We start from the raw sequence: 26,046 nt of genomic DNA, 5'->3' as shown, positions 1-26,046 counted from the left end.
CCAAAGAAACTACGTCACAATGCTTTCAGGCTCATGCATTGACCCAGTTGCATTGCAATTGCTACCTTTAGATTCCCAAAATATAACACAGCCCTTAGAACCAAGGGCTTGAGTCAAGTTTCGTTGTAAGGTATTTATTTTAATTTGTTCATTTCAAATATTCACTGACATGGATCAGATTTAAGGCAGAAAAGAAGACGTGTCCCAGGGCCGCAGAGAAGGCTGTGAACTGAGTAGGATTTAGATGGTGTCATTTACCCTAAGTTTTACCCAGGAGGCCTCACCCTAGGCGGCAGGTCTTGTTGTTGAGGTGCAGTTGAACATTTAGAAACAGGAAGGTTCCCTGGGTCAGTGAGTTTGTGACAAGAGTAAATAGTGTGGAAGAGGGCAGGACTCATGTAGGTTAAGTGGTTAGGAGGGAATCTGGCAGCTCCTCCTCCAACAGAGACTGAAGCAGGACCACAGAGACTACTGAACACGCAGGCGTCTAGACACAGGCGCACACCCTCTTCACCTGGCCAGCCAGGCAGGGGCTCAAAAGTAGGCTAGCTCAGGTATCTGACCACTGTCCTCCGAATTCTCATCTGTACCTCACCCTCTAGCTTGCCTAGACCCAGAGCTGCTGTGCAAAACCATGCTTAGAGAATGTCCAGGACAGAGATGTTGGCATCAGTTTTCCTGGGTCTTCATCCCAGCCAGTCAATGTCATCGTCATCGTCATCATCTCCAAAAAGGGGAGTTGGGGGCGGCCGTCCCTTCATGCTCTGACAAAACAGGAAAGAGTAGTCAGTCCTCACTTGTCCCTGCACCAGCTAGACTTCTTGCCTCCATAGGGTGACACATCCAACATTTGTTCCTGGCTCTAGGTCAGAAAGGAGGCTGTTGGTTCAGGATTTTACTGAAAGGACCAGCCCTGAGGCCAGCAAACCTAGGCTTCCAGATCAAGACGAGCAAACATGCAGAGAAAGAGGCAATCTTTCAACACAGAAAAAGACCGACTTTGTTTGGCTAATTTTGGCATTTATTGTGAAGTACAAGTATTGATTTGACAGGTTTTCCTCTCATGCAGTGACTTACACATTTCATGTGGGGAAAAGACAGGTGGGAGAGGGGAGACAGAAACAGAAGGAAAGCAGCCCTATGGAAGGAGAGAAGACGAAGGAGGTGAAGGGAGTTGGGAAGAATACAACCATGCCTATGAAAACACTTCTTGTGGGCTGAGGTGACCTCTCTGGCTCTGGACATGACCCATCTTTTGAGAATGGCATTTAGAAGGTTTGGCTACATTTCCAAGTAGAGGCTCCCAATAGAAGAAGAAACCCCAAGCACTAGAGCCACAAACTCCCATACCCTTGGTCTCAACTGGTTTCACCCTTTCCCTTCTACCTGAGAAGAAGCATAAAGGAAATGATGGGCTATCATGGAGAGACTCTGATCCCTGCCATGGTTTGAGGTTCTGGCCTCTTTGCCATGGAGTTCAAGAGAACAGGTCTCAGAGGTAGCAGGGATTGAAGCTAGAGATAGGCACAAACTAAATATATGAATGTGCTTGGAAGCCCTGGGGTCATAGTAGGTTAAGCATTGGTCTGCTAACCACAAGGTCAACAGTTCAAACCCACCAGCCGCTCCATGGGAAAATGATGAAGCTGGCTGCTTCCATACAGGTTGAGTCTTGGAAGTCCTAAGGAGCAGGAGTACTCTATCCTATAAGGTCACTAAGTGTCAGAATCAACGCTGTAGAAGTGGGTTAGGTTCTCGTGGGAACAAGTCTAGGCCATAGGAAGGCAGCATGGTATGGTACCAAGAGCCCCAGACCAATCCCAGCTCCTCCACTGACTGAGACTTGGAGCATCACTTTAGTGATCTCTAAACTTTGACAGCAAAGGATTTTAAAGTGTGGCTGACAGCTTCTGTGCTAGCTAAAGTTGTTGCTATGCATTTGCAAGTTATAGAATCTTGGGTATGCTATTTATTCTTCTTGAATCTCAGTCCTCTTATTTATAAAATGGGATATTAAGTGTGTACCTACTTCACTGGGTTATTAAAGGATTAAATGAGAATGTGAAGTAGTTTTCAGAGTACTCAAGAAAATAAGTTTATTAACAACTTGATAGTATTAATACTAATGAGGGAGCTTCAAAAAATTCATGGAAAAATGAAAATTTAAAATATAATGGAATTTTCCCACAAACTTTTTGAAGTCCCCTTGTATACTGTTAAAAAAAAGAAAAGAAAAAAAAATCCAACTCAAAGTCACTTAGGATGACCAATTTTTTTTCCCATGCAGAATTCATATTCAGGATTCTCACAAGAAAATGTATTTATTGGGGAAAAATGCTAACAGGAAGAACTGGTACACTGCCCCAAAAAGAACCTGGACAGAAGGGACCCAAACTCTGTCACAATCATTTTCCCAAAGTTTCAGCAGATGGCAATACCCACTCTGGCTGATAAACAAGGGGGCAGAATTTGCCCCCGTTCAACCTCATATTCTGTCCCTGAGACTTGAAACCGAGCTTGAAACTTGTCTGTGTTCATTTCAAGTGGGACGCCCACTGCAGCAGTCAGAGTCCTACTGACAGAAAGGTTTCATTTAGCACGATGAGGAAGAGCAGATACAAGGATCTGGATTCTAATCCACCTACCAGCAATTTACCTTCCTGGCCTTCACTCTTGTGTTTTATAAAGCGAAGCTATACTATCAGTACTTTTCTACCAGGGGTGTTGTGATGACAAATAAGATAGCAAACTGAAAAGCACACTGAGTAAACAAAACATGCTCAGAAACAAATGGCCGTGGTCCAGGACTTTAGTCCTAGTTCTAGCAACTCACTCTGTGGCTTTAGGCAAATCATTCTTTCTGCGCCTATTCTTTTTTTTTTTTTTTGGTCTATGAATAAGGATGTGATACAAGAAAATCTTCAAAGTCATTGTAAATTCTAGAATGTAGAATGTAGCATTCCAATGCAAGACTAAGCAGCTCAACTTTTCCTCACTTAAAATAGGAACATTCCCTGTGTGAACTGAGATTATGATCCTCTTTCAAGAATAAAGTGGTATCTGACTCTCCCCACTATGTCTGCAGAGCTGCCCCCTCCCTGCCCCCAACCTACTCCCACAGTGCCCTGCACACAGAGTCCAGGGGGTGGGCCACCAACAGACTCCATCTCTCTGCAGCAAGAGGTTCTTCTCAGAGCCAGTGGGGAAGGGCCCCCAGGTGGTGGTGTCAGGACTTGGCAGGGCCTGAAATTTCCTTACCACCTCATCTTCATCCTCGTCCTCAGGATCTTCTTTGGGCCTCTGGACTTTTAGAGCTGCCCCTTTAAAGAGGTTCTCGTCTTCATCTCCAGAGAGACTGAAAGGAAAGTCACAGAGAACACTGTTATTCCTGCTCCAGGGCCACAGTGCACACCAGCCTCAAAGGTTACTGAGCTCTGTGGTCACTGCCACCATCTCTTCCCACACTCAGCACTGACCTTCCTGGTCCTCTTGACCCCTCCATAACCTACAGCCACATCGATCTTCTAAAACTAGTAAACCATGCCACTCTTCTGTTTAAATCCCTTTAAGTGACTTGGCCGTTGTTTAATTTTACAACGCTCTCTGGTGAAGTGTACCTTTTTCTAGTTCCTTGCATGTGCCACGTTCCCTCCCACTTCAGGGCCTTTGAACAGGCTGCTCTGTCTTCCATTTCGTCCTCCCACTCTTGATAGCCCCTTCTCACTCACATCTTAGCTTAACTATTACCTTCTCAGAATCCTTCTCCAACCACCCTGCCTGTGATGGGCTGAATTATGTCCCCACCCCTACCCCTCAATGTACTGCGAATCCTGGTGGCACAATGGAAAAGCTAAAGCTAACCACAAGATGAGTGGTTCAAACCTACCAGAATAGAGATGAAGCTTTCTATTCCTGCATAGCTTTACCGTTCTGTGTGGCGCAGTGGGCTAAGGCATCAGACTGCAAAGGCATTTGAACTGCAAGGTTGGTGGTTCAAGCTCACCAGCTGCTCCTTGGAAACCCTATACAGAGTCTTTATGGGTCGGAATCAACTCTGCGGCACTTAACAACAACAAGGAGCAGTTCTGCTCTGTCCTATATGGCCTCTAGAATCAAAGTACATGGTAGTGGATTTTATTAAGCTTGTGCTTATAATCCCATTTGGGAGTAGGTTGTCTTTGTTATGTTTAACGAGTGGATTAGTATCAAGTAGCTCTTGAAACAATCTTTTGAGAAAAAAGAGATTAAACAAGTGAGCAAAGATGAGATGGGGTACAGTAGAAGCTGAGCCACCTGGAGATTTCCAAGGAAGCAGAAGCTGAGAGACAAGGACCAGAGCCAACAGAGAGAAAGCTGTCAGCAGCCAGTGCTCTGAATCCAAACGTCTCAGCTCCTCAACAGTGAGAAAATGAATCTGCTTGTTAAAGCCCCCACTTGTGGTATTTCTATTACAGCAGCACCAGAGAACGAACATGGCATTCGGTACTGCAGAGTGGAGTGCTGCTCTAATAGACACTTGAAACATGAAAGCAGATTTGGAACTGAGTAGTGGGTGGAGGTTGGAAGAGTTTAAAGTATTTAATAATAAAAACCTAGATTGCTGTGAACAGACTGTAGAAGTATGGATGTCAAAGGTAATTCTGGTGAGGGCTAAGAAGGGAAAGAGCTACAGAGGGAGTCTCGTCTTAGAGAATACAGACGGCAAAGAATGCTTTTAGAAACAGGTAGTGAATGTGCCTCTGGTGAGCCTTTGAAAGGAGATGTCACAGAACAGCGTGTGTGGGAAATGTCAGATGGAAACCTAAATTGCTGTGTAAACTTTTCCAAAAACTCAGTAAAATATTATTTCAAAAATAGAAATGATAAACATGTAATTGGAAAATGGAAAAGGGATGATGCTTTTAATAACTTGTCTAAATTATGTTCAAATGTTTAGTGGAAGGTAGACCTTGTCAGTGATAAACTTGGATATTTAGCCAAAGAGATTTCTACTAAACAAGACCTTAGAGGGGCCACATAGTTTCTCCTTGCCACTAGAGTAAAATGTGAGAGGAAAGAGATGGCTTAAAAATGAACTGTGCAAAGTGAAAATAAAAGTTAAAGATTTGGAAAATTCTGTTGTACAAACTACGGACATGTGTCTCACTAAGGATGTGGCTATACAGTGTTTTACTAAAGAGATTAAGCTGTGATTGATGGATCTAACCAACTACCACAGTAGAAAACCCATCAGGTTAGATGAAGGAGGCAAAGAAAGAATGAAAGGAAAGAACACTATCTGCGTCTTGGAATTCTATTGGCAGTGAACAGGCCAAACAAGAAACATCTGTTGCCCTCCAAGAAGTAGACACACATACTGAGTAGATCCCTTTGCAACAAGGACATGGGAGACCAAATGAAACAGACACAGATGATAATCCTGGAACCCTGACCTTTAGAGGACAGGATAGAGAGGTGAACTGAATACTGACTGGGAGAGGAAGCAGAGCAGGAGCAGCAAGAGAGGAGGCAGATGCATGGGCTGTCAGCTGGCCTGAAACAGCAAGACCGTCTTGAGTTTTTGCAGGCAGCTCTCAATCAATACAGTGGCCTGGAAGCATAGGACATGGACTGGAGGTTAGCATCGAGGGGGATTGAGCATCTCCCTTGTTCCTAGAGCCCTCCTCGTAGCCAGGGATGCTGCTAGTTCCTGCCTTCACCTATCCAGGGGCCAATGGCATCTCTCCTGTGCAACCTCTGCTCTGCCTGGAATCGGACGCCTAGTGTACCACCCCTATGTCTGGAGATCTGTGAATTTTATTTACTGGAATTCTGGTGTGGTGCTGTGGGTTAATGCACTGGAATGCAAGGTCAGTTTGAACTTCAAGCTCAGCAGTTCAAGTTCATCAGCTGCTCCTCAGAAACCCTCTACAGGGTCACTATGAGTCAGAACCCACTCAAAGGCACTTAACAACAACAATCCTTTATTGCTGTTGCTTGCTTTTGGGAGATAGCAATTGTGCGTCCACAATCCTGCCCCATCTGTACCTCCTGCAGCTTCATCCACTGGGCAACTCCTGTACCACCTGATCAACAATAATCAGAAGTTAACATCAGACAAACCTGACCTAAACTACAATACACAAACAGCAAACCGCACACACTTCCGGTCTATCATATTCATCAGGAGACAGGTGGTAAGTGCCTGAGAACATACCAACATACAATCATCAATTAACTATAAATACAGCGACAACACAATGTCTCAGAAATAACAGACAATTTAGACTTACAAGACAGAGTGCCTCAAACAAGTGACCAAAATACACAGTGAGGAAATATAATGCCAGAAATGGTGTAAGAACTAACTGATAAGAAATTCAATGGAATGATATTTAGGGACCTTCAACAGATTGAGAGAACAATTGAGAAAGCTGAAGATGAAATCAAGGAAAACACAGACAAACTTTAGAAGAATTCGGGAAGACACTACAAGAACAAATGAACAAAATTAAATGAAAAATTAGAAACAATATAAAAATAGCAAATAGAAATCTAGAAGATTAATACTAAAATGTCAGATAATACATTGGAAGGTTGAAGCAGAACTCAGTCAATGGAAGGCAAAATTAATGAGCTTGGAAACAAATCTCTCAATTCTATTCTGCTAGACGAAAAATCAGAAGAAGAAAAAAATCCAAAGAAAGCCTACGAATTATGTGGGACACCATCAAGAGGAATAAATGTGATTTGAATTCCAGAATGAGAAGAGACAACAACAACAACACACACACAAAAAAAACAAAAAACACAAAAACAAACCCCAGAGAAAACTGTTTAAGAGTTGTTGGGAGAACACTTCCTTAACATCATGGAAAGATGATAAGATGTGCATTTAAAAAGTTGAACAAACTCCAAACAGGATAGAACCCAAAAGAAATTCACTAATTCATACTATAATCAAACTTGCCAAAACCTCAGATAAGGAAAGAATCCTGATAACAGCTTTGGAAAAATGAAAATTTACCTACAAAGGAGAACTAATAAAACTAAGCTCTGATTTTTCAGCAGAAACTCTGAAGGCAAAAAGACAACAGAATGACATACATTAAACTTTGAAGGAAAAAAATGACAAACCAAGAATTCTATGCCAGCACAATTGTCCTTCAATATGATGGTGAAATTCAAGGACACTTCCAGAAAACAGAAACAAGTAAAAACCAGACCAACCTTATAAAAATTACTAAAGTGAGTTCTCTGGATAGAGCAGAGATAACAACCTGAAATTAATATATATGACAATATTATCCAGAATACAACACAAATATAGATGTATCCAAAGTAAAATAAACCTACAAGACTGAAAATAGGGAACCAAGGATACAAGTTTGCAACAACAAACAAAACTCACAAAGTCAAAAGAGGGAATAATGTAGTTATAGAAGTTTTAAATGAAGAAGAAATCAAGTAGATTAAAAAATTTCTTTTTAAGTAAAACTAACAGTAGACTAAGCCTATTCCTAGTCCTTGCTTAACCCCTACCCGTAACCCTAATGCTAGAGTCCTGGTGTGGCACTGTGGGCTAATGCGTCAGACTGCAAAGTCGGTTTGAATTGGAAGGTCGGTGGTTCAAACTCACCAGCGGCTCCTTGGAAACCCTATACAGAGTCACTATGGGTCAGAATCGACTCGAAGGCACTAAACAACAACAACAACAACAACAACAACAACCCTAATGCTAACCCTAGTCCTAACATGGTCGTGGTGGTGATGTGCTGTGGAGTCAGTTCCAACTCATAGCGACTCTGTACTGTACAGGGTTTCCAAGGCTGTATATCTTTATGGAAGCAGAAAGCCTCATCTTTCTCCCATAGAACGGCTGGTAGTTTTGAACTACTGACCTTGAGGTTCACAGCCCAATTCTGTAATCACTACACTACCAGAGCTCCTTAGTCCTAACATACCCTAAATAAACAAAGGCCTAGGTCCAGTCTAAACCTAACCATAGTCCTAGCTCTAACCCTAACTCCTTACTTCACCCTCACAAAAAAATAAAAAAGGACCATCCCCAGATCGGTTCAGAGATCAGCAGAACAGTTGGAAGGAACAAAAGAAGCAGGATCCTCTTGGTTTCAATGGGTGAGGTCACAATCTCCTGGATCTCAAAGGGTCAGGTCATAGTCTCCTAGGTTTCAAACTTGGTTCTACAGTGTGGAGCTGTACTAGGGATTGGGAATGCCATGCCCAAGGAGCAGAAGAACAGGACCTGCCAGGAGTGGGCTTTGGAAGCTGAAACCTGGGCGAAATCTCCAACCAAAATCCAGAAAGCACGGCCAACACCCAAAGTCTGGAGGGTGGGACTGGTCCCAGAGGGTCTCGAGAGAAGAAAGGCTGATTTTCGAGCCTTGAGAGCTAACGTCATTTGTTGTGCTGGGTTTGGGACTTGCTGTTTGTTATGAAGTGCTGTCAAGTTGGTCCTGACTCATAGCAACCTTGTATGGGGTTTCAGAGGAGTGGCTGGTGAGTTTGAACTGCCAAACTTGATGCTGAAACCGACCTTGCAGTCCAGTGCTTATCTGACAGTACCACACTGGGACTCCTTGGACTTGCTTAGTGCCTGTTATCCCTTCTTTCCCTCCAATTTCTCCCATTTGTAATGAAAATGTCCATTTTGTGCCTGTGGCAGCAGTGGACTTTGGAAACAGATTTGACAAGTTCTCAGACCAAGATACAATACACCTAAAGTCTCACCCATACCGATGATTCACAAGATAAGACTTTAAGAGTTGATTTAAGACACTGGGATGATACAATGGGGTAAATGTGTTGTAATGCAAGGACATGAATTCTGAAGAACGAGGGGTGTGCAAAGGATGGAAAGGAGCCCTGGTGGCATAGTGGCTTAAGGACTGGCCTGCTAACTGAGAGATCAGTGGTTGAAATCAAACAGCCGCTCCACTGGAGAAAGATGAAGCAGTCTGCTTCTGTAAAGGTTTCCAGCTTTGAAAACATTATAGGGCCGTTTTACTCTGTTGTGAGGACGGCCCAGGACCAGGCAGTGTTTTGTTCTGTTGTACACAGGGTCACTATGAGTCAGTACCAACAACATCAACAACATAGCACTGCAGGATAATGCACTGGACCGCAAGGTTGGTTTGAATCACAAGGGGGGTGGTTAAACGTCACCAGCCACTCCTTGGAAGCCCTATACAATGGTATTATGAGTCAGAACCAACCTGGGGGTACTTAACAACAACAACAACAACAGGTTGCTATGAGTCAGAATTGACTTGGTGCAGTTGGTTTAAAGGGTAGAATTATGATTGAACTGTGTGCCTCAGAATTATGTGTTATAAGTCCTAACTTCTATTCCTATGTTTATATTTCCGTTTTGGAATGTGTTGTCCTTATTACATTAATGAGGCTCAATTAGTGTAGCAGTATCGTGAAGCAATTTTTTTTTTTTTTTTGAGATATAAAAGATGAAACAAATGGTAACTGAGTGACAGAATAAGACAGATGTCGAGACACATAGAGATCAAGGAACCAGGAAACAGAAGCAGAAGAGACAAGGAACTCCCCTCAAAATCAATAGAGAGAGAAAGCCTTCCCTAAAGCCTGAACTTGGACTTCTAGCCCCTAAACTGTGAGAAAATGGATTTGTTAAAGCCATCCACTTGAGGTATTCCTGTTATAGCAACACCAAAGAACTAAAACACGGCCTAAGGAGAACTACGTCCTCTCTTATCTCTATTATGGCACCTTGCTGCTTTTTATTTTTCAAAGTCATTTTCACACTTTTGTAAGTATTTGTCATTTCTGATAAACTACTGTTGTTATTAAGTGCTGTCAAGTCGGATCTGACCCATAGCAACCCTGCACAGGGTTTCTGAGGAGCAGCTGGTGAGCTTGAACTGCCGGCCTTGTGGTTCAAACCGACTTTGCAGTCCAATGCATTAACCCACATCGCTATTGTTGTTGTTGTTATGTGCCATCGAGTCGGTTCCGACCCATAGCGACCCTGTATAGATAGGGTTTCCGAGGAAGTGACTCAAAATCAAGAACTCTCGCTGCTTTGCTTATCACTCCATCACAGAGCCTTGCACATGGTAGGCATTCTGAATAAACACATGAACGAGTTGAGTGAGTCTCTGAAGAATGAGTTGCCAATACTCTGGTTAGGTTAACATACCTGGAATGCTGAGAACTGTGGTTGGATCTGAGGGTGGCTGCTGGATCTGTAGAACCTGCCTCTGTGGTCAATAGTTCCTTGGAAGGACCAGGGGAACTAGTGAGGTGCTCTTTCTCATTGAGCTCTGGAGGCTGAGGCTCTCCTGGGCTTTCAGGCACTAAGGTCTGTGGGTCCCCCTTCTTGGGGCCTGAAGTCAGGGATGGTCTTGTGGAGCCTTCTTGCAATGGGCCATCTGGAGCCACTTCCCTGTCAAAGGCCTTTGCCAATGGGTTGTCTGCCTTAACTGCCATTGGGCTGGTAGCAAGTGTGTCTTCGCACTCAGGGTCCATGGTTATAGAGCTTGGAGGTTTCGGTGGAATTGAAGTCGGGGGTCCCAGAACTCTCTGAGATGGAATGCATGCCAGTGCGGCTGGGAGGGAATCATCCTTTATCTCTGATAGCATCTCTGATTCCAAAGCTTCCCCTTTCCTTGTCTGAACAGCATTCTGGGGAATAGGGAGGGTCTGAGGTGATGGGATCGATTTTTCGGGCAGTCCAGGATTGGCTGTGATTGACTGCTTTTGGTTAGGACTCTGAGGTCTTTCTCCTCCCTCTTCTTCACTGCTACTCTCCCCCATTTCTTGCTCCTGCTGGTTTAATAACTGAAGGGTCACCATCTATTCAAAAGCCAAAGAGGATATGATCACTGAAAGGAAAATAGCAGGCACTCCTAGTTCTTTTGTTCTTATCAACACAAACTAATCTTCTAGTTCAAATGATTTTGTTTCTTCCTGTCATAAGAGGCAAACCATATCTGTTCTGATAAAAGTCATTCCAGGCACTGTAATTACTGATGAACAGTTTTCTATTCATGATCCTTTACAAAGTATTTAAGCAACAAGATACCCATTTCCACAACATAATTACCAGTGGGCTGTACCTTGATCGTATTCATGATGGTTCCCAGAATAGTTCTGCCATTATAAGACTCCTCTAGCTCAAACTCTCCTCGCAAAGACTGGAACACCTGGTTCATGATCTTCTTGACCTGTGTGAAGATATGAAGAGAAAAATAAGATCAACATGTACCAAATTCAAGTCATTATGGAATGCATTTAAATTCCAGAGAAGCCTGGGAGGCTAAAATGAAACCCTACCTTGGGACATAGCTAATCATTAACTGTGGCACTGAAGGTTGTCATTGTGGAGAGAACAATGTCAAATAATGAGTAGCAATCTGTGATAGGCAGGCTAATCATGAGAGTACTGCCGAGAGACCACTTACCGATGCCTCTATCCCACTGTAATCACCACTGAGAGTTCGTAGGCTACGAGGACTGGTGGCTAGTGGATGCTGGTCATACTCCCTGGCCCACATTCCCCTCCTATGATGTGGACACTTCCCATCTGTTAAAACCCCATAACTATAGGGTCCTTTTGGGTTTGTCAGCAGGTTGACTAGGTGCCAAAGGGTTGATTTTTAAGTCAGACAAGTGGAACATCACTAAAATGAGAAAAACTATCAACACAACAACATGATCATATTCTTTCAGAATGCTTAACTGTTGTTGTTGTTGTTTTAAAGTGCCGTTGAGTTGTTGCCGACCCATAGCAACCCTGTATAGGGTTTCTGAGGAGCGGCTGGTGAGTTAGAACCACCGACCTTGCAGTTCAAACCAACTTTCCAGTCCAGCGCATTAATCCGCAGCGCCAATCCCTTGATGCTATGGTTTGCTGCTTCTTCATAGTACCAGCTCACCTTCTCTGAGGGGTCTATTATAATGGTAGTTTCATTCCCAGATGTTTGGGACTTGCTATTCTCCAATTCCTTGATGTACTGTTCATTCTGCTCTGTCAGAGCTGTGACGTGGGCCTGGAGAGCTAAGCACTGCAAAACAAAAAGACTCTGGCTGTGGTCTCAGGAACAAGGACTAAAGAGGAAGGCCAGTAAACACAAGGGGAGGAGAGCCAGTCTAAGCACTAATTTTTATCTCACATGGGTCCCCTGGTGGCCACCCCTTCTGCCCCTCCCCAGGTCTACTAAGTCAGAACGTTCTATTTGCTCATCACTCAATTTCAACTCACAACTTCACTTCCTCTTTCCAGACATGTGCCTTGTTCCTAATCAAGTCAAGAATATAATGAAAACAAGGGGAAAGGAGTAGTGGTTCTAGTCTCACAGACATATGACTAATGAGTGTTAGCACAAACTTCTTCACCTATAAATAAGACTGACTCCACCATCTTTGAGTCAAAAGTTTTCAACAGGATACTTTCATAAATGAAACTAACTTCCAGATATGGGGAATTTCATGTCATGACTCTGAGTCCTTTTCTAACTCTACCTTATGCCTGATGACCTCACATATACTCTCTAACTTTCTGCAGTGCCTCTGTCTCCTCCATCTTATCAAAGCTACTTGTCCTTCATGCCTCTGCTCAAATGTCATCTCCTCTGGGAAGCCTTTCCCAGTCAGCATCTCCACTTCTGAGCCCCACTGAACTTAACTCACAACTTTGTTTCTCTCTTTGTCCTTTCTTGACTGTGAGGTTCTTGAGAACAAAGATCGTTGTATGGCCAATCCCAAGCACAATGTGTGGAACGTAATACTTAATAAATAAAGGATCAAATAATAATTCAACACATACTCCAAAACACTGGTACTATTTTTTTTTTTTCCAGGTCACTGAGCTACATTCAAAATAAGTATGTGAAAGTTAGCTGACTGAAGAGTTAAACAATTGTGGTTTTGTTTTTTAGCTATTAACATTTTTTAGGCACAAATGTGTCTCCTAATACTCAAACAACTTACTTGCTCTTAATAACTGGGCTATCTAGGCTGTGTGGCTCAGGGAAAACACCCACCTTTTCCTGAAGCTGTCTCAGCTTTTGCTGGTTGGCGTCTCTCTGTGCACACACCTCCTGATATTGTTGCAGGTGTTCATCCTTGGCTGAGGCCAACAACTGTTTACATTTTGCTTCCCACTGGGTCTGTAGCTCAGTCTGCACTAGAGACAACTGCCAAGAGAAAGCAGTGGGTTGTTGTCACATCTAGGAAAGCCGATCATTCATAAGGTAAATATAAGAAGCCAACAGTATATTTAATAGGGATGCATTTAAAAACCTTAATTGTTTAAAAGTAAATGCACTTTTTAAATGTAGGTAAGAAGATTTCACTGTTGCCACCAGAGCTCTGAAAGAACAAAGACAAAGGTGTCACTGTCTCCATTAGGTAGGACCACAATATGATGATTACTTTTCATAGTTCAGACCTGAACTACAGAGGTACACTTATTTTTGTCAAAATCCCCAGGGTGACCAAACTGAGGGTAAAATCCATGCTAATTATAAAAGAAACTAACATACTAATATGAAGTTATGCCTTTCTCAAATGGTCTAGAGATCCAGCTGTGTCCTGCCACTATTCCTGGTTTCCTTTCCCCATACCTATATAAAGTCCTTCCTTCCAAGGACTAAAGTATGCCCGAAGAATACTGTCTGGTGGTTTAGGATAATAGCCTTATCATTTTTGGAATTTTTCATAGACTTTTTTTTTTCATTTTTTTGCTTGACATTAAACACAAGTAATTAAACATCAGACATGGGTTATTTAAACATCAAATGAATTTTAAATAGAAAAGGAGATTATCTATTTGATTCCTGGCTCTTCTTCCGAGGAGTCTTGGTGTAGTGATGCAGGAGAATTCACTGGACCACAATGTCAATTTGAACCGCAAGGTCCGTGGTGCAAGCTCACCAGCTGCTCGTAGGAAACCCTATACCTGGTTGCTATGAGTCAGAACTGACTCGAAAGCTCTTAACAACAATGTTTTTCTAAACTAAGAGCATTGACTCAGAGATGTCACCCAAAAGGATAAAGAAGAAATGAGAAGCTTCTTTCACTCTCTCAGTCTTTTACACCTTCCTTTTATTTCCAAAACTCTGAATTCCCATAGTTTCCCATTACCTGCTCTGCAGCTGCATGGTCAGTGGATACCCGAGCCTTTTTCAAGAGTTGTCGAAGTTTGTCCAGTTCCTCTTGGTATGACTTGCGAATTTCGTCCATCTCCTCCTCTGCCTGGCATCGCTCTTGAGTTGACTTCTTTTTCCTTTCTAACAAGTTCTTTGGAACAAGAGAGCCATCATCAGCTAGAGTCATGAAGGGGGATGATGGGGATGGTGGTTATAAGGATCACACTGGGTCCTTACTCTACTTTTGGAAATACTTTTTTTGGTTTAATTTTACCCAGTATATTTAATATTCTTGGTTCCTAGGTGAGAAAAATTACGAAAAGTAGAAGGAAAACAATAAGTGCTTTATTTACCACTCTATTGAGAGAGAAGAAACATCTTAACATTGGTGAAGGTACAAGGAAGTGAAGACTCACATATTGCTGCTAGGAAAAGATATTATTAGAATTTCTCTGGGTGGAAAGTCCCATGAAAGCCTTTAAAATGTGAACACCCCAAAATTCTATGAGTTGGAAATTATGTTAAGAAATCAACAAATTATATAATAAGGATTGTGTTCGAGGGATAGTCACTGCAGTGGTGACTTAAGCAGTGAAAACTTAAAACAGGCAAAATAGCAAAGGAAATTGCTTAAAAAAATTAACTCATAGAAGAAATTGAGAACAAAGATCAAGATTTACCCCTTCTAAAAAAGATACCAGTAGTCAAGTAGTATTATGAGTGAATTTTATTGAAACCTCAAGGAACAGTTCATTATTTTCATATTTAAACATAAAAAAAGACAGTAAGGAAGGTCCTCACTTTGGTCAATGGGGCTAGTAGTACCAAAGGGATATATATTATCAATAAAGTTAAAAGATGGCACACTAGAAAATTATTTGTAGTATATGATCTACAAAGTTAATACCCTTAATGTTAAGTGCCACTGAGTCAGTTCTGACTCATAGAGACACTGTATAGGGTTTCCAAAGAGTGGCTGGTGAGTTTGAATCTCCAACCTTGTGGTTCAAACCGACTTTGTGGTCTAGTGCTTATTCTACAATGCCACACCAGGACTTAATAGTATTTACAGAACAAATTAATATTATAATAAGGAAAAGGACAAAGGACATTAAAAAGAAAATTCACAGAAGAAACACAAATAGATAGATATTAAATATATGAAAGTTTTACCACTAATAAAAATATATATTAAAATAAGAGATTATATTTTACTAATCATACGAATAAAGATTAGAAAAACTAATATATTCAGAGTACAATGGGTACAGAAAAATTAGATCAGGAAGTCAGAGGCCTCCCACTTCATTCTTCATCTTAAGTAATGCTTTGCTTATCAAAGGTAAGGGTACAAAACATGAGCATGCTCACATGGCTCTACAAGTTTAAATTAGCACCTCTTTTAGGAGGATAATCAACCTATTTATAAAAAATTTAGATGAGTAACCTTCTCTCTGACCCAGAAATTCTACTTCAAGGCGTCTATCCTATAGGAAATACTCAAACAGACTTGCAAAAGAAGTTAAATAGTACAAGGATATCCACTGCAGCAGTGTTTGAAGCAGCAAAACAATGGAAATTGAAATCTCCGTTTACAGGTGAAGAATTACATAAGTGATGGTACAGCCTCACAGTAGACCACTACGTAGTAGTTTAAAAGAATGAGCAAGATCTATATGTATTTATAAAGTACAATGTTCATAACATGTAAGTTAAAGAGAAAATCAACTACACTCTCATTATTTAAAAATGATAACTATATATGTGTATATTTTATATACACAAAAAACAAATCTGGAAGGACACATCATCTATTGTTTATTGTTGTTATTTCTAAGGCATGACGTTGTTGTTAAGCGACGTCAAGTGGATTCCAACCCATAGCGACCCTGTATAGGGTTTCCGAGGAGCAGCTGGTGACCTTAAACTGCCGACCTTGCAATTCAAATGGCTTTGCAGTCTGGTGCATTAACCCACAGCGCCACACCAGGACTTCAAGGCATGACATTAGAGAGGGGTAAAGATAAATTTCTTTATTTTATACTTTTCTGTATTATTTGTATTTTTTACCATGAATACTATAGGTAGATAGATACCTTGTGTGTGTGAATTCAACTTTTCACAGGTAGACAACTTTTCACAACAATCTTACAATCACTGTACAACAATACCCTATATCAATGTCCCTGGTAACTACTAATAAACCTTTGGTTTCTATACGTTGACCTTTTCTTGTCTTTTTGACATAAGTGAGATCATACAATATTTGCCCTTTTGCGATTCACTCATTGAGCTTAGCATAATGTCTTCAAGCTCCACTTAAACTACAGAATGCGTCATGACTTCATTTCTCCTACTGGCTGAATAGTATTCCATTGTATGTCTGTACCACATTTTGTTTATCCATTCATCTGTTTCTGGGTATTTAGGTTGTTTCCACCTTTGAGCTATTGTCAATAGTGCTGCAACATGCACTGGTGCATAAGTCTCTTTTTGAGTCTCTGCTTCCAAGTCTTTTGGGTATCTACCTAGGAAAGAAATTGCTGGGTCATATGGTAGTTCTATCATTTTTTGAGGAACCACCACACTGTTTTCCACAACGACTGTATCATTCCCAACGGCAATGGACAAAGGTTCCAATTGCCCTATATCCTCACTAACATTTGTTATTTTCTGTTTTTATTGTTTTACTTTGTCTTTTATCTTAACCATCCTAGTTAGAATGTAAAGGTATCTCATGGGGTTTTAATTTGTACCTCTCTGATGACTAATGACACTGAGCATCTTTTCATGTGTTCAGTGGTCATTTGAATGTCCTTTTTGGTGAAATGGCTATTCAGATCCTTTTGCCCATTTTGTGACTGGGAAAATGAGTTGTTGTTGTTATGTGCTGTGGAGTTGGTTCTTACTCACAGCGACCCTGTACAGGGTTTCTGAGGCTATAAATCTTTACGGGAGCAGAAAGCCTCATCTTTCTCCTGCAGAATAGCTGGTAGTTTCGAACTGCTGACCCTGAGGTTAACAGCCTGATTTGTAACCACTATGCTACAGGATGTCCTTGGGAAAATGAGCATATATCATTATATTTAAAAGGAAAAGAACATGTTTATTAAACACCTAAGCCTGGCCACTTGAATCCTGTTAGTTTTTGGGTTGGAGAACTTACCTTTTCCAGCGATTCCTTCTCAGCTCGAAGGTCAATTAGTTCCTCCTCCAGGGATGTCACCTTTAGTTCTAGTTGTTTACGGCTCTGTTTTTCACTTTTGAATTTTGTCTGTGCTTGCTCAGAAGTTTCTTGGAGCTCTGGGATATAACAGCAGACAAATTTTAATGGAGAAACAGCACTGCAGTGGGCTAGCTATCAATCCAGAAGCTTTTTCAAAGCTCAATGCTGTGATTTCCCAATCCCACTAAAAAGTATCCTCCACTTACTTGTAAAATTGCCTCACTAATTAGCAATAAGAGTTATCAAGCCACAAACTAACTCTCCTACCAATTCATATTTATCCATAGGAACTCATATCTCTTTGTATGTGCCACCTTCCACACATACAAAATGGGAAAGGAATGTCACAACGGGTCAGAGACCACATTATAAACAGATAATCTCCACAAATCCATTTTACCAAGGATCCTAGCGCATGGGACAGATCTTTGGTAATGGTCCAGGGCCTTTCTCACTGCCTAGGTAAGGTATTGTTAACTTTCTTGGCAATTGAGACATTCTACCTAGATTACAGGTTGTTTTCAAAATATTCCTTCTCAAACAAACATTCCTTCTCAAAGAAAACTATTTGGAGTGTTTTAAAATTTTATTTAAGGTACTAATGATCATAGGCATTACAGAAGCAGAGATGGCCTCATGTGGCCCCAGGTGATGCTCTAAAAGGGTAAGGACATATCTTCAAGGAATCACTTCACCAACTGACATCTATTAATCAAGGAAGCTTTGCTTCCCAGCTCTCCTGTTGCTCCAGCTTCATACTGCCCACTAGTCCCTCTACATTTGTTTTCATACACTAAGGGGAGTAAATCAACACGCCGGTCTTTATAATCTTCTATTCAAGTCACTGTATCTTCAGTACTACTTTTGCTCAATGTACTAAATTAACACTAATTTTGGAGAAAGTAACTTCACAAAGATGAGCAAGCTACCATCCCTGCCCTCCAGCAAGTTGTATTCTAAAGGTGAAAACATACATTAAAAACTGCTGATTAAAATATGACTATAATAATGGTCATCATAATGTACTAAGATAAAAGACTCTGAAGGAGAGATCAAATGTCCTGAAAGCATCCTCTAAAAGAGGCAGAATTTCATAGAGAATTAGAAGCAAATATTGGTGATGTTGGGCACATCAAGTCCAGAGAACAGCATGGATAAAAAGCAAGACAATAGCCAGAGAGGACTGGAGTGGAGAGTAAAGCATCCAGCTCATAAGAAGAGAGGACATATGCATAAGGACACCCACACTGAAAGATAATACCCATTTGACTGGATGATCAGAGCTCAACTAGAAGAAGAAAGGAAAAAAAGTGTAATCTGATACAATTTGATGAACTTGACCTACATCTATGGATGCAGCTCAAAGGAGTGAACAAATCTTTACAGCGAGGATCATGCCCACCCCCTCCATACGCAGAGTAGACAGGGATGGGCAACTTGGACATTAGCTACACAAAATGAGGAGCTACAAAGGCAAGAAGTGACTGGCTTACAAGCTTTCAAGAGGGAACCTAGATCCAGAGGGCATAGAAGAAGATAGAATCTCCAATGAGTAGTATCCAATCTGTCTGGATGGGGCTGATGAAAGGAGATGGGGATAGGTCTCTTGTAGTACAATAGTGAATAATTGTTATCAGAACTGACTGAAAGGGCTGGAAATATAAAGGTAGATGTTGTGTAACAAAAGGAGGGGAATGACTGACTTTGCAGTCCAGGAATGGAGGTCCCTGGGACCATCAAGGGGGAAGAGTGCAGTGCGGGACCCTACCCACAGAAACAGTGATGCCAGAGATGGAGGCAGAGATGATGACGTGGAGATATGGAGTGGATGTGAACTCTAGACCCATAGAGGAAGAGGAGCTGTGTGCTGACGACTGGGGGGCAGGCTTGCAGGGTATACCCTTTGGTTGGTTGATGATGCATGGAGGGGGTTGTAACCATGGCAATGAAACAATATATGATAGGATGAATGTAAAGCTAAGGTTCACCCATGTAAACTATCACATAATTCACAATAAAACAAAACAAGCCAAAGGGAATGGGTAGTATGAGGTATGGCACTGATGTATACAGTGTATGGAGGCCAAGCTGGAAGACCTAAGTGAGCCTGAGTAACTGCAATTCATCTTCTAGGAAAGAGGCAACCACCATTTCGTAGTTCTTTCTTAAATTTCCACATGTTAGAGGAGCACATTAACTTTTCTAGGCATGATGCCAACCACAAGTACAAAGATACTTACAGCAACTTCCTCAAACAAAGGAGAACTGTGGCAACCGATAAGTTTTAAATGAACTATCAGTTCTTTAGTTGTCCTTTACGTAAGCCAGTCCTGAAGGCTTTATACAGATCCACCTTAATTTTTAGCTCAGTTCATCATAAACTTCATGACTGTTGTGCTAAATGAATTCCTTAAGTTTCTATGGCAAAATCCCAGCCTCCTCCTTCAAACACAAACCTGAGAGCTTTGCCTGCAGTTTGGTGAGTTGTCCCCTGAGGAGATCTGTCTCCTTTAGGTTTTCTGTCAGTTGCATTTGCAGCTCCGTTTCTTTCTTTTGGTGAACAGTCATTTTCAGCTGAAGATGAGACACCTGTGCTGTAGCTGCTGCTAGCTCTTCTGTCACTTTGACCTAGGTGGTAACAAAGTATGATACCAGTTAAAACATGTGTGGTCTTTGTCTCTAAGTGGCGATCCAACCTCACATAACTGTGCTGACTGAACTGGTATGCCAGAAAGGAACTGGAGCCATCTTCAAACTACAATGAATAGAAATCAAACTATTTTTTGATACAAAAATTAGCAAAGACTATGACTCAGGAATTCTCTTGGGGAAATTTGTCCTTGGTAAATCATTATGTAAGATTAGAAATGTTTACTACAAGGATGATCACTGCAGTATTATTCATACTTGTAAAAGAATGGGAAAAGAAAACCCTGAAAAAATGAGGGTAGATTAAGCAAATTATAAAATATCTATGGAGTCCTGGTGTGGCACTGTAGGATAAACACTGGATCACAAGGTCGGTTTAAACTGCAAGGTCAGCGGTTCAAACTCAACAGCTGTTCCTCAGAAACCCTAAGGACGGCACTTAACAACAATAAATATATCTATGATGTACGCAATTATTAAAAATGGCATTGAAGAATGACCTGGAAGATAATCATAATCTACTGCCAAATGAAGAGGATAAGTAGACTGTCAAATAACATGTCCAATATAATTTTATCTTTATAAAAAGGGCACTTCTTATGTAAAGAAGAGAACTTGAAATTACATGTTGTTGTTAAGTGCCACCAAGTTAGTTCAGACTCATAGTGAATCTGTATACGGTTTCTGAGGAGTAGCTGGTGGATTTGAACTGCCGTCCTTACAGTTAACGGTCCAATGCTTACTCTACAGCGCCACAACAGGACTCCTGAAATGATTTATATCATGTTTATTTCCTTAAGAGCAGCTAGTCTAATTACAAAAAGAACTGCTGATTTTGATTTGTTCAAGAAGCCATAGTGGCACAATGGTTAAGGACTCTGGGGCTAGCCAAAAGGTCAATGGTTTGAGCCCTCCAGCCACTTTGAAGGAGAAAGATGAAGCCATCTGCATCCATGGAGACGACAGCCTTGGAAATCTCTGAGCAGTTCTACTCTACCCCACAGGGTCACTGAGTCAGAACTGACTCAACAGGAATGGGTTTGTTTTTGTTTTTGTTTTTGTGGGGTTTTTTTAGCTTATATTTCTATTTACCTGATAGTGTGTATGTATATTGTATTTGCTGTTTTGGTTTTGACTCTTCGTGATCTTGTATAGTTTCCAAAGAGTGACTGGTGGCTTTGAACCACCAATCTAGTGGTTAGCAGTCCAGTGCTTATCTTATAGCATCACACCAGGACTCTGTATGTATGCATATTTGTAAATATATTTGTAACATATGTTGTTGTTAGGTGCTGCTGAGTTGGTTCTGACTCATAGCGACCCTCTATAGGGTTTCTGAGGAGCAGCTGGTGGGTTTGAACAGCTGACCTTGTGGTTCTCAGTCCAATACTGATCCTACAGTACCACACTAGGAGGCAGTCCATTTGTAATATATTTGTTGCTGTTGTTAAGTGCCATCGATCGGTTCTGACTCATTACGACCCTGTATAGGGTTTATGAGGAGCAGCTGGTGAATTTGAACCGCCGACCTTGCAGTTCACACCAACTTTGCAATCCAGCATATTAACAGGCAGTGTCACCCTAGGACTCCTTTTATAACATATATAATACATAATTATTTATAAATGAGCATATATTTTATAATAAGTAATTACATAAGCAGGAGAAAGATGAAGATTTCTGCTCTCATGAAGATTTAAAGCCTTGGAAACCCTATACAGGGCCACTATGAGTCAGAACTGATTTGATGTCACTTAACAACAACAGTGACATATAAAACTAAATTAATAATTTTATATAGTTTTGTAAATAATTGCTTTGGAAAAGGTAATATGTTTAGATGGCTTAAAAATTAAAAAGATAAAGAAAGGTAAACCCTGAAAAGCCTGGCTCCTATTCCTATTCCCTTCCACTCCTTCCCCCTTACTCTACATGGGGAACTATATGATCCTTTTTCATCTTTCCTCTGGTTTCTTTTATGTAAAAATTAATATGGTTCTTATTTGTACCCCTTTTCATATACAAAAGGCTTCAAAGGTTTGTGGAAAAAGTCAACTATATTTTAATTCCATGAACTTTTTGATGTACCCTCAGATACACTAAATTTATAGTTCATATAGAACTTCCTCTTTCTTCTTTTTCAAATAGCTGCATGATATTCCACCATGTAAATGAACCATAGTTTACTCAACCAATCTCTAAAGTTGGACACTTGGATTGTTTCCAGTCTCCAACAAGCCACCAATGAATGAATAATCAATCCTGGACACATGCTGTTTCATTTGTGTGCAGGTATGACTTTAGGTTCCCAAAAGTGGAGCTCTTAGATCAGAGAGTAAATGCTTCTGTGATTTTGCAAGACATCAGATTCCTCTCCACGATCCATTCTATACCCCCACCAGACTCTAAATGAAGTGATGCTTCAAAGGTAATTAGTTTCAGAATGTCCTAATTCTCCCTAGTAGTATATTTCTACTAGTACTGTGCTGTTGTAAAGATCAGTTTATAAGAGTGACTGCTTTGTGGTTTTTTGTAAGAACAGAACTACTAATACAGGAAAGGAACCCATCAACATCCTTGATGGCTCAATGTGTTTTATATGGTAAAAGGAGTTCAACTTTACTCCAAAAGACCCAGCTATTCTTATGTTACATCTGAGGACACTAAAATAACTTCTCTGGAAAAATCTCTATGATATAATGTGCATTATGGATGATTACAAGCATGGTCCACACATAGTTCACCTGAACTGACATACTCCAATACAATGTAAGAGAAATTCAAGGACAGGAAAGGCCACAGTCACTCTGCAGCTGATTAGTCTTGATTTTCAACAGCAGTGGTTATTTATATACGTTTATAGGGTTGGTTCATTTCTCCAACCCAAGTAGCCTAGTAACTATTCACACTCTATAATCATTTTTACGGTTGTTTACTTTCTATCACTTGGCCCTTCTTACAGCTTCCACTGTGCCTATTTCAGTTTTAAATTTATTTATTCCTTGTCTTTGGAATCCTGGTGGTATGGTAGGTAATATTGGGCTGCTAAGTACAAGGTCGAAAGTTCAAACCCACCAGTAGCTTCACAGGGCAGAGATGAGGCTGTCTACTCCTGTAAAGACTTAGTCCTGGAAACTCGAGGGAGCAGTTCTGTTCTGTCTCACAGGGTCACTATGAGTTGGAACTGACTCAATGGCAGTAAGTTTGGTTGGGGCTTTTATTCCTTGCCTCATTTCAAAGACTTTATCAGTTTTCAAGCTCTCATTTAAAATTTGGTATTCTGAATCTCCTTTTAAAGGTGGACTCCTAGTGTAGTGCTGTAGGATCAGCACTGGACTGCCAACCACAAGGTCAGTAGTTCAAACCCACTAGCTGCTCCTCAGAAACCCTATACAGGGTCACTATGAGTCAGAATTGACTCAATGGCACTTAACATGACACATTTATATAGGTGGTGAAATCAAACAAATTAAAATTAAGTATAAAATAGAAGTAGGCTAAAAATGAATGTCTGAGAATGTATACGACGTTCAGAGTGAACTCTGGAGTACTTGTTTTAACTTTTTTAGCAGCATTAAGTTTTCACAAGCATTATACACATTATACGCAGCTAGAACTTCATGATATGAGAAGTTTTCATCTGACCCAAGTGGAAAAAAAATTTTTGTTTACTGTCCTGTCTCAAATAGCCTAATGAAAACTGGACTAACTGTATGCTCCTACAAGGCTATCGCAATAGCTAAGACTACTAGAGGTCATAAACCCCAGGCAAGAGGAAATGCAATGGATGTTCACTGTGGTACAGTGAATGAGGGCCCTAAATTGTACAAGATATTTCTTGATCAAATTGTGATACAATGAATTTACTTAATATGGTTCTTCTACTATAGTCTTTGTAACATCTGCCAAATGACTGGCTAGTTGTTGTTAAGTGCCACCCAGTTAGTTCCAATTCATAGCAACCTTGTATAGGGTTTTTGAGGCTATAAGTACTTATGGGAGCAGAAAGCCTCCTCTTTCTCCCATGGAATGGCTGATGGGCTCGAATTTCTGACTTTGTGGTAAACAGCCTAGTGCTTATCCTACAGAGCTAATGTGGGAAGGTTGGTTAGTTTTGCCATGCTGCTTGGCTTCAAAGGAGCCACCTCAGCAGAGTTAGACAATCCCAGGACCATCAAGGAAGAACACCATGAGTGCAGTGCAAGAACCTTGCATGGAAAAGTGGTGGCATAAGAGGCAGCAAGAGAGGAAGTAGCATGGAAACACAGAGAAGTGGGTCCCAGCCCACGCAACCAGTAAAGCTGAATGCCTTCAGGAAGGAGTCTGGCTTGTGGCAATGGGTGCACTTTGGGTGCTCATCAGCAGAGCTAAAGGAGCTTGTAGCAACTGCTTGGACAAGGTAAAGGTCCAAGGGTCCTATGGATGACAGGCTAAGGACCAGAGAGAGTCATGCCTGCGGTAAGGCTGAGAAGATGCACTCCTGACCAGATAACTGCTCTATCCTGAGTTGTTTCTGATCCTGAATTGCACCTTGTTAACTTCCCTAATCAACCCCGTAATTGCAGAATATTGAGAGTTCTGTGTGGCCACTGCAAAAGATGATGAAATCCAGTAGAGAAGTAGAGTGCCATGGGAGGGATGTGTGGTGTCAGAACAGGATAAAGAAGGCTGCAGGGCAGAGGAATGCCTGACCTCGGCCTCAAAGGAACCAGTCTGGGGTTGATGTAGAATCTGATTCTCATTCTTCCATTGTACTCAGAGGAGGTCAAGACACAGACTCCCTGCCATTTTTGCAGTCTCTCTCATCAAAGGACAAGGAGAGTGGCTGTCTACAAAAACTTAACACACTCTGAAGTCATACCAACGGAAAATCCATCAAAAGCTCTTTTTACCTAATGTGCTTAATTAGAAAAGTTTATTGGTATAATTTCTAGTTGTCACTGAGTCTATTTCAACTCAAGGTGATGCCATGTGTGCAGAATAACAAGGCTGAGACCATTTGCAAGTAGACTGCCAAACCTGTCTCCTGCAGCACCTATGGGTGCATTCAAACGGCCAACCTTTCAGCTAATAGTCAAGGAGTCAAATGTGTAACCATATGAACCACCAAGGGACTCCACAAAAAACCTATCAGAGGCATCAAAACTGATACTCTCAGCCAACTAGACACATGTACAGAGAAAACAGTGAAAGGATGAATACATATTAACAATGGTTATTACTACATGGAAGGGCTATGGGCTATTTATAATTCTGCTTATCTGTATTTTCTAAAGTGTCAGGAAAAATATAATATGTAATTACATATATATAATCACATTTTCTTTTTTAAAGCAAGTATGCAATATCAAGTGAAAAAGGAAAACACCAAAACAGTGTATGTGATGGCTCCCTGGTTCCTAACCTGCATCAAATTCTGCTGTTAACATGAAGAATTAGGAAAAGCAAAGACAGAAAGAGCCAAGAGTTCAGAAAAAGTGAAAAAACATTCAAATTAGAAGCAGGAAAAGTGGCACCAAAAAGATGTCAATTTGAAACAAAAAAGCACAGTTGGCTGACAGTAAGATTTTGGGCAGGTCTTTGACCCTGTCTGGGTCTCATTTTGCTCTCGTATAAAATAAGGTCAAACTAGATGAACTGTGTCCCCTCACAAAATATATGTTGTAACTCCTCTATCTGTGGTTATAATACCATTTCAGACTGGGTTTTCTTTGCTATGTTAACGAAGCAGTATTAACACAGGGTGTATCTTAAATCAATTTCTTTTGGTATCTATAAAGAGTAGGCTGAGGGGGTGAAAAAGGCACGAAGTAACTGGCTTACAAGTTTTGAAGAGGGAGTTTAGTTTAACAGTGTGCAGGGGAAGGCAGAGTATGCACTGAATAGTTTTTTTATCTTGTCTAGACACATCTGGTGAGATGAGCTAGGGATAAGATTCTTATGATTCCATAGTGAGAAATTGTTATCATGACTAATTACAACTGTCACAATTGTAAAGGTAGAAGTTTTGTAACAAAATCGGGGGAGTAGTTAATCTTATAGTCCAGA

The 26,046-nt window shown here is 41.0% G+C and overlaps 1 protein-coding gene across 1 annotated transcript in view; it reads right to left on the bottom strand.

Moving 5' to 3' along the window:
* Positions 1-686: 686 nt before the first annotated feature.
* The window catches only part of FKBP15 (FK506 binding protein 15, 133kDa), an 81,272-nt gene continuing 55,912 nt past the window's right edge, over positions 687-26,046 (bottom strand). The window contains exons 20-28 of the mRNA XM_006865733.1: positions 19,806-19,977; positions 17,290-17,426; positions 14,119-14,274; positions 13,017-13,169; positions 11,910-12,038; positions 11,091-11,198; positions 10,172-10,827; positions 3,259-3,355; positions 687-764 (exon numbers count right to left, since the gene is read on the bottom strand). Of these exons, the coding sequence (XP_006865795.1) occupies positions 687-764; positions 3,259-3,355; positions 10,172-10,827; positions 11,091-11,198; positions 11,910-12,038; positions 13,017-13,169; positions 14,119-14,274; positions 17,290-17,426; positions 19,806-19,977 (1,686 nt within the window). The remainder of the gene's footprint in view (positions 765-3,258; positions 3,356-10,171; positions 10,828-11,090; positions 11,199-11,909; positions 12,039-13,016; positions 13,170-14,118; positions 14,275-17,289; positions 17,427-19,805; positions 19,978-26,046) is intronic.

The sequence above is a fragment of the Chrysochloris asiatica genome, unplaced genomic scaffold (genome assembly GCF_000296735.1).
Source record: "Chrysochloris asiatica unplaced genomic scaffold, ChrAsi1.0 scaffold00081, whole genome shotgun sequence".
In the NCBI taxonomy this organism is placed as follows: Eukaryota; Metazoa; Chordata; class Mammalia; order Afrosoricida; family Chrysochloridae; genus Chrysochloris; species Chrysochloris asiatica.
This window is presented reverse-complemented; position numbering and strand designations above follow the sequence as displayed.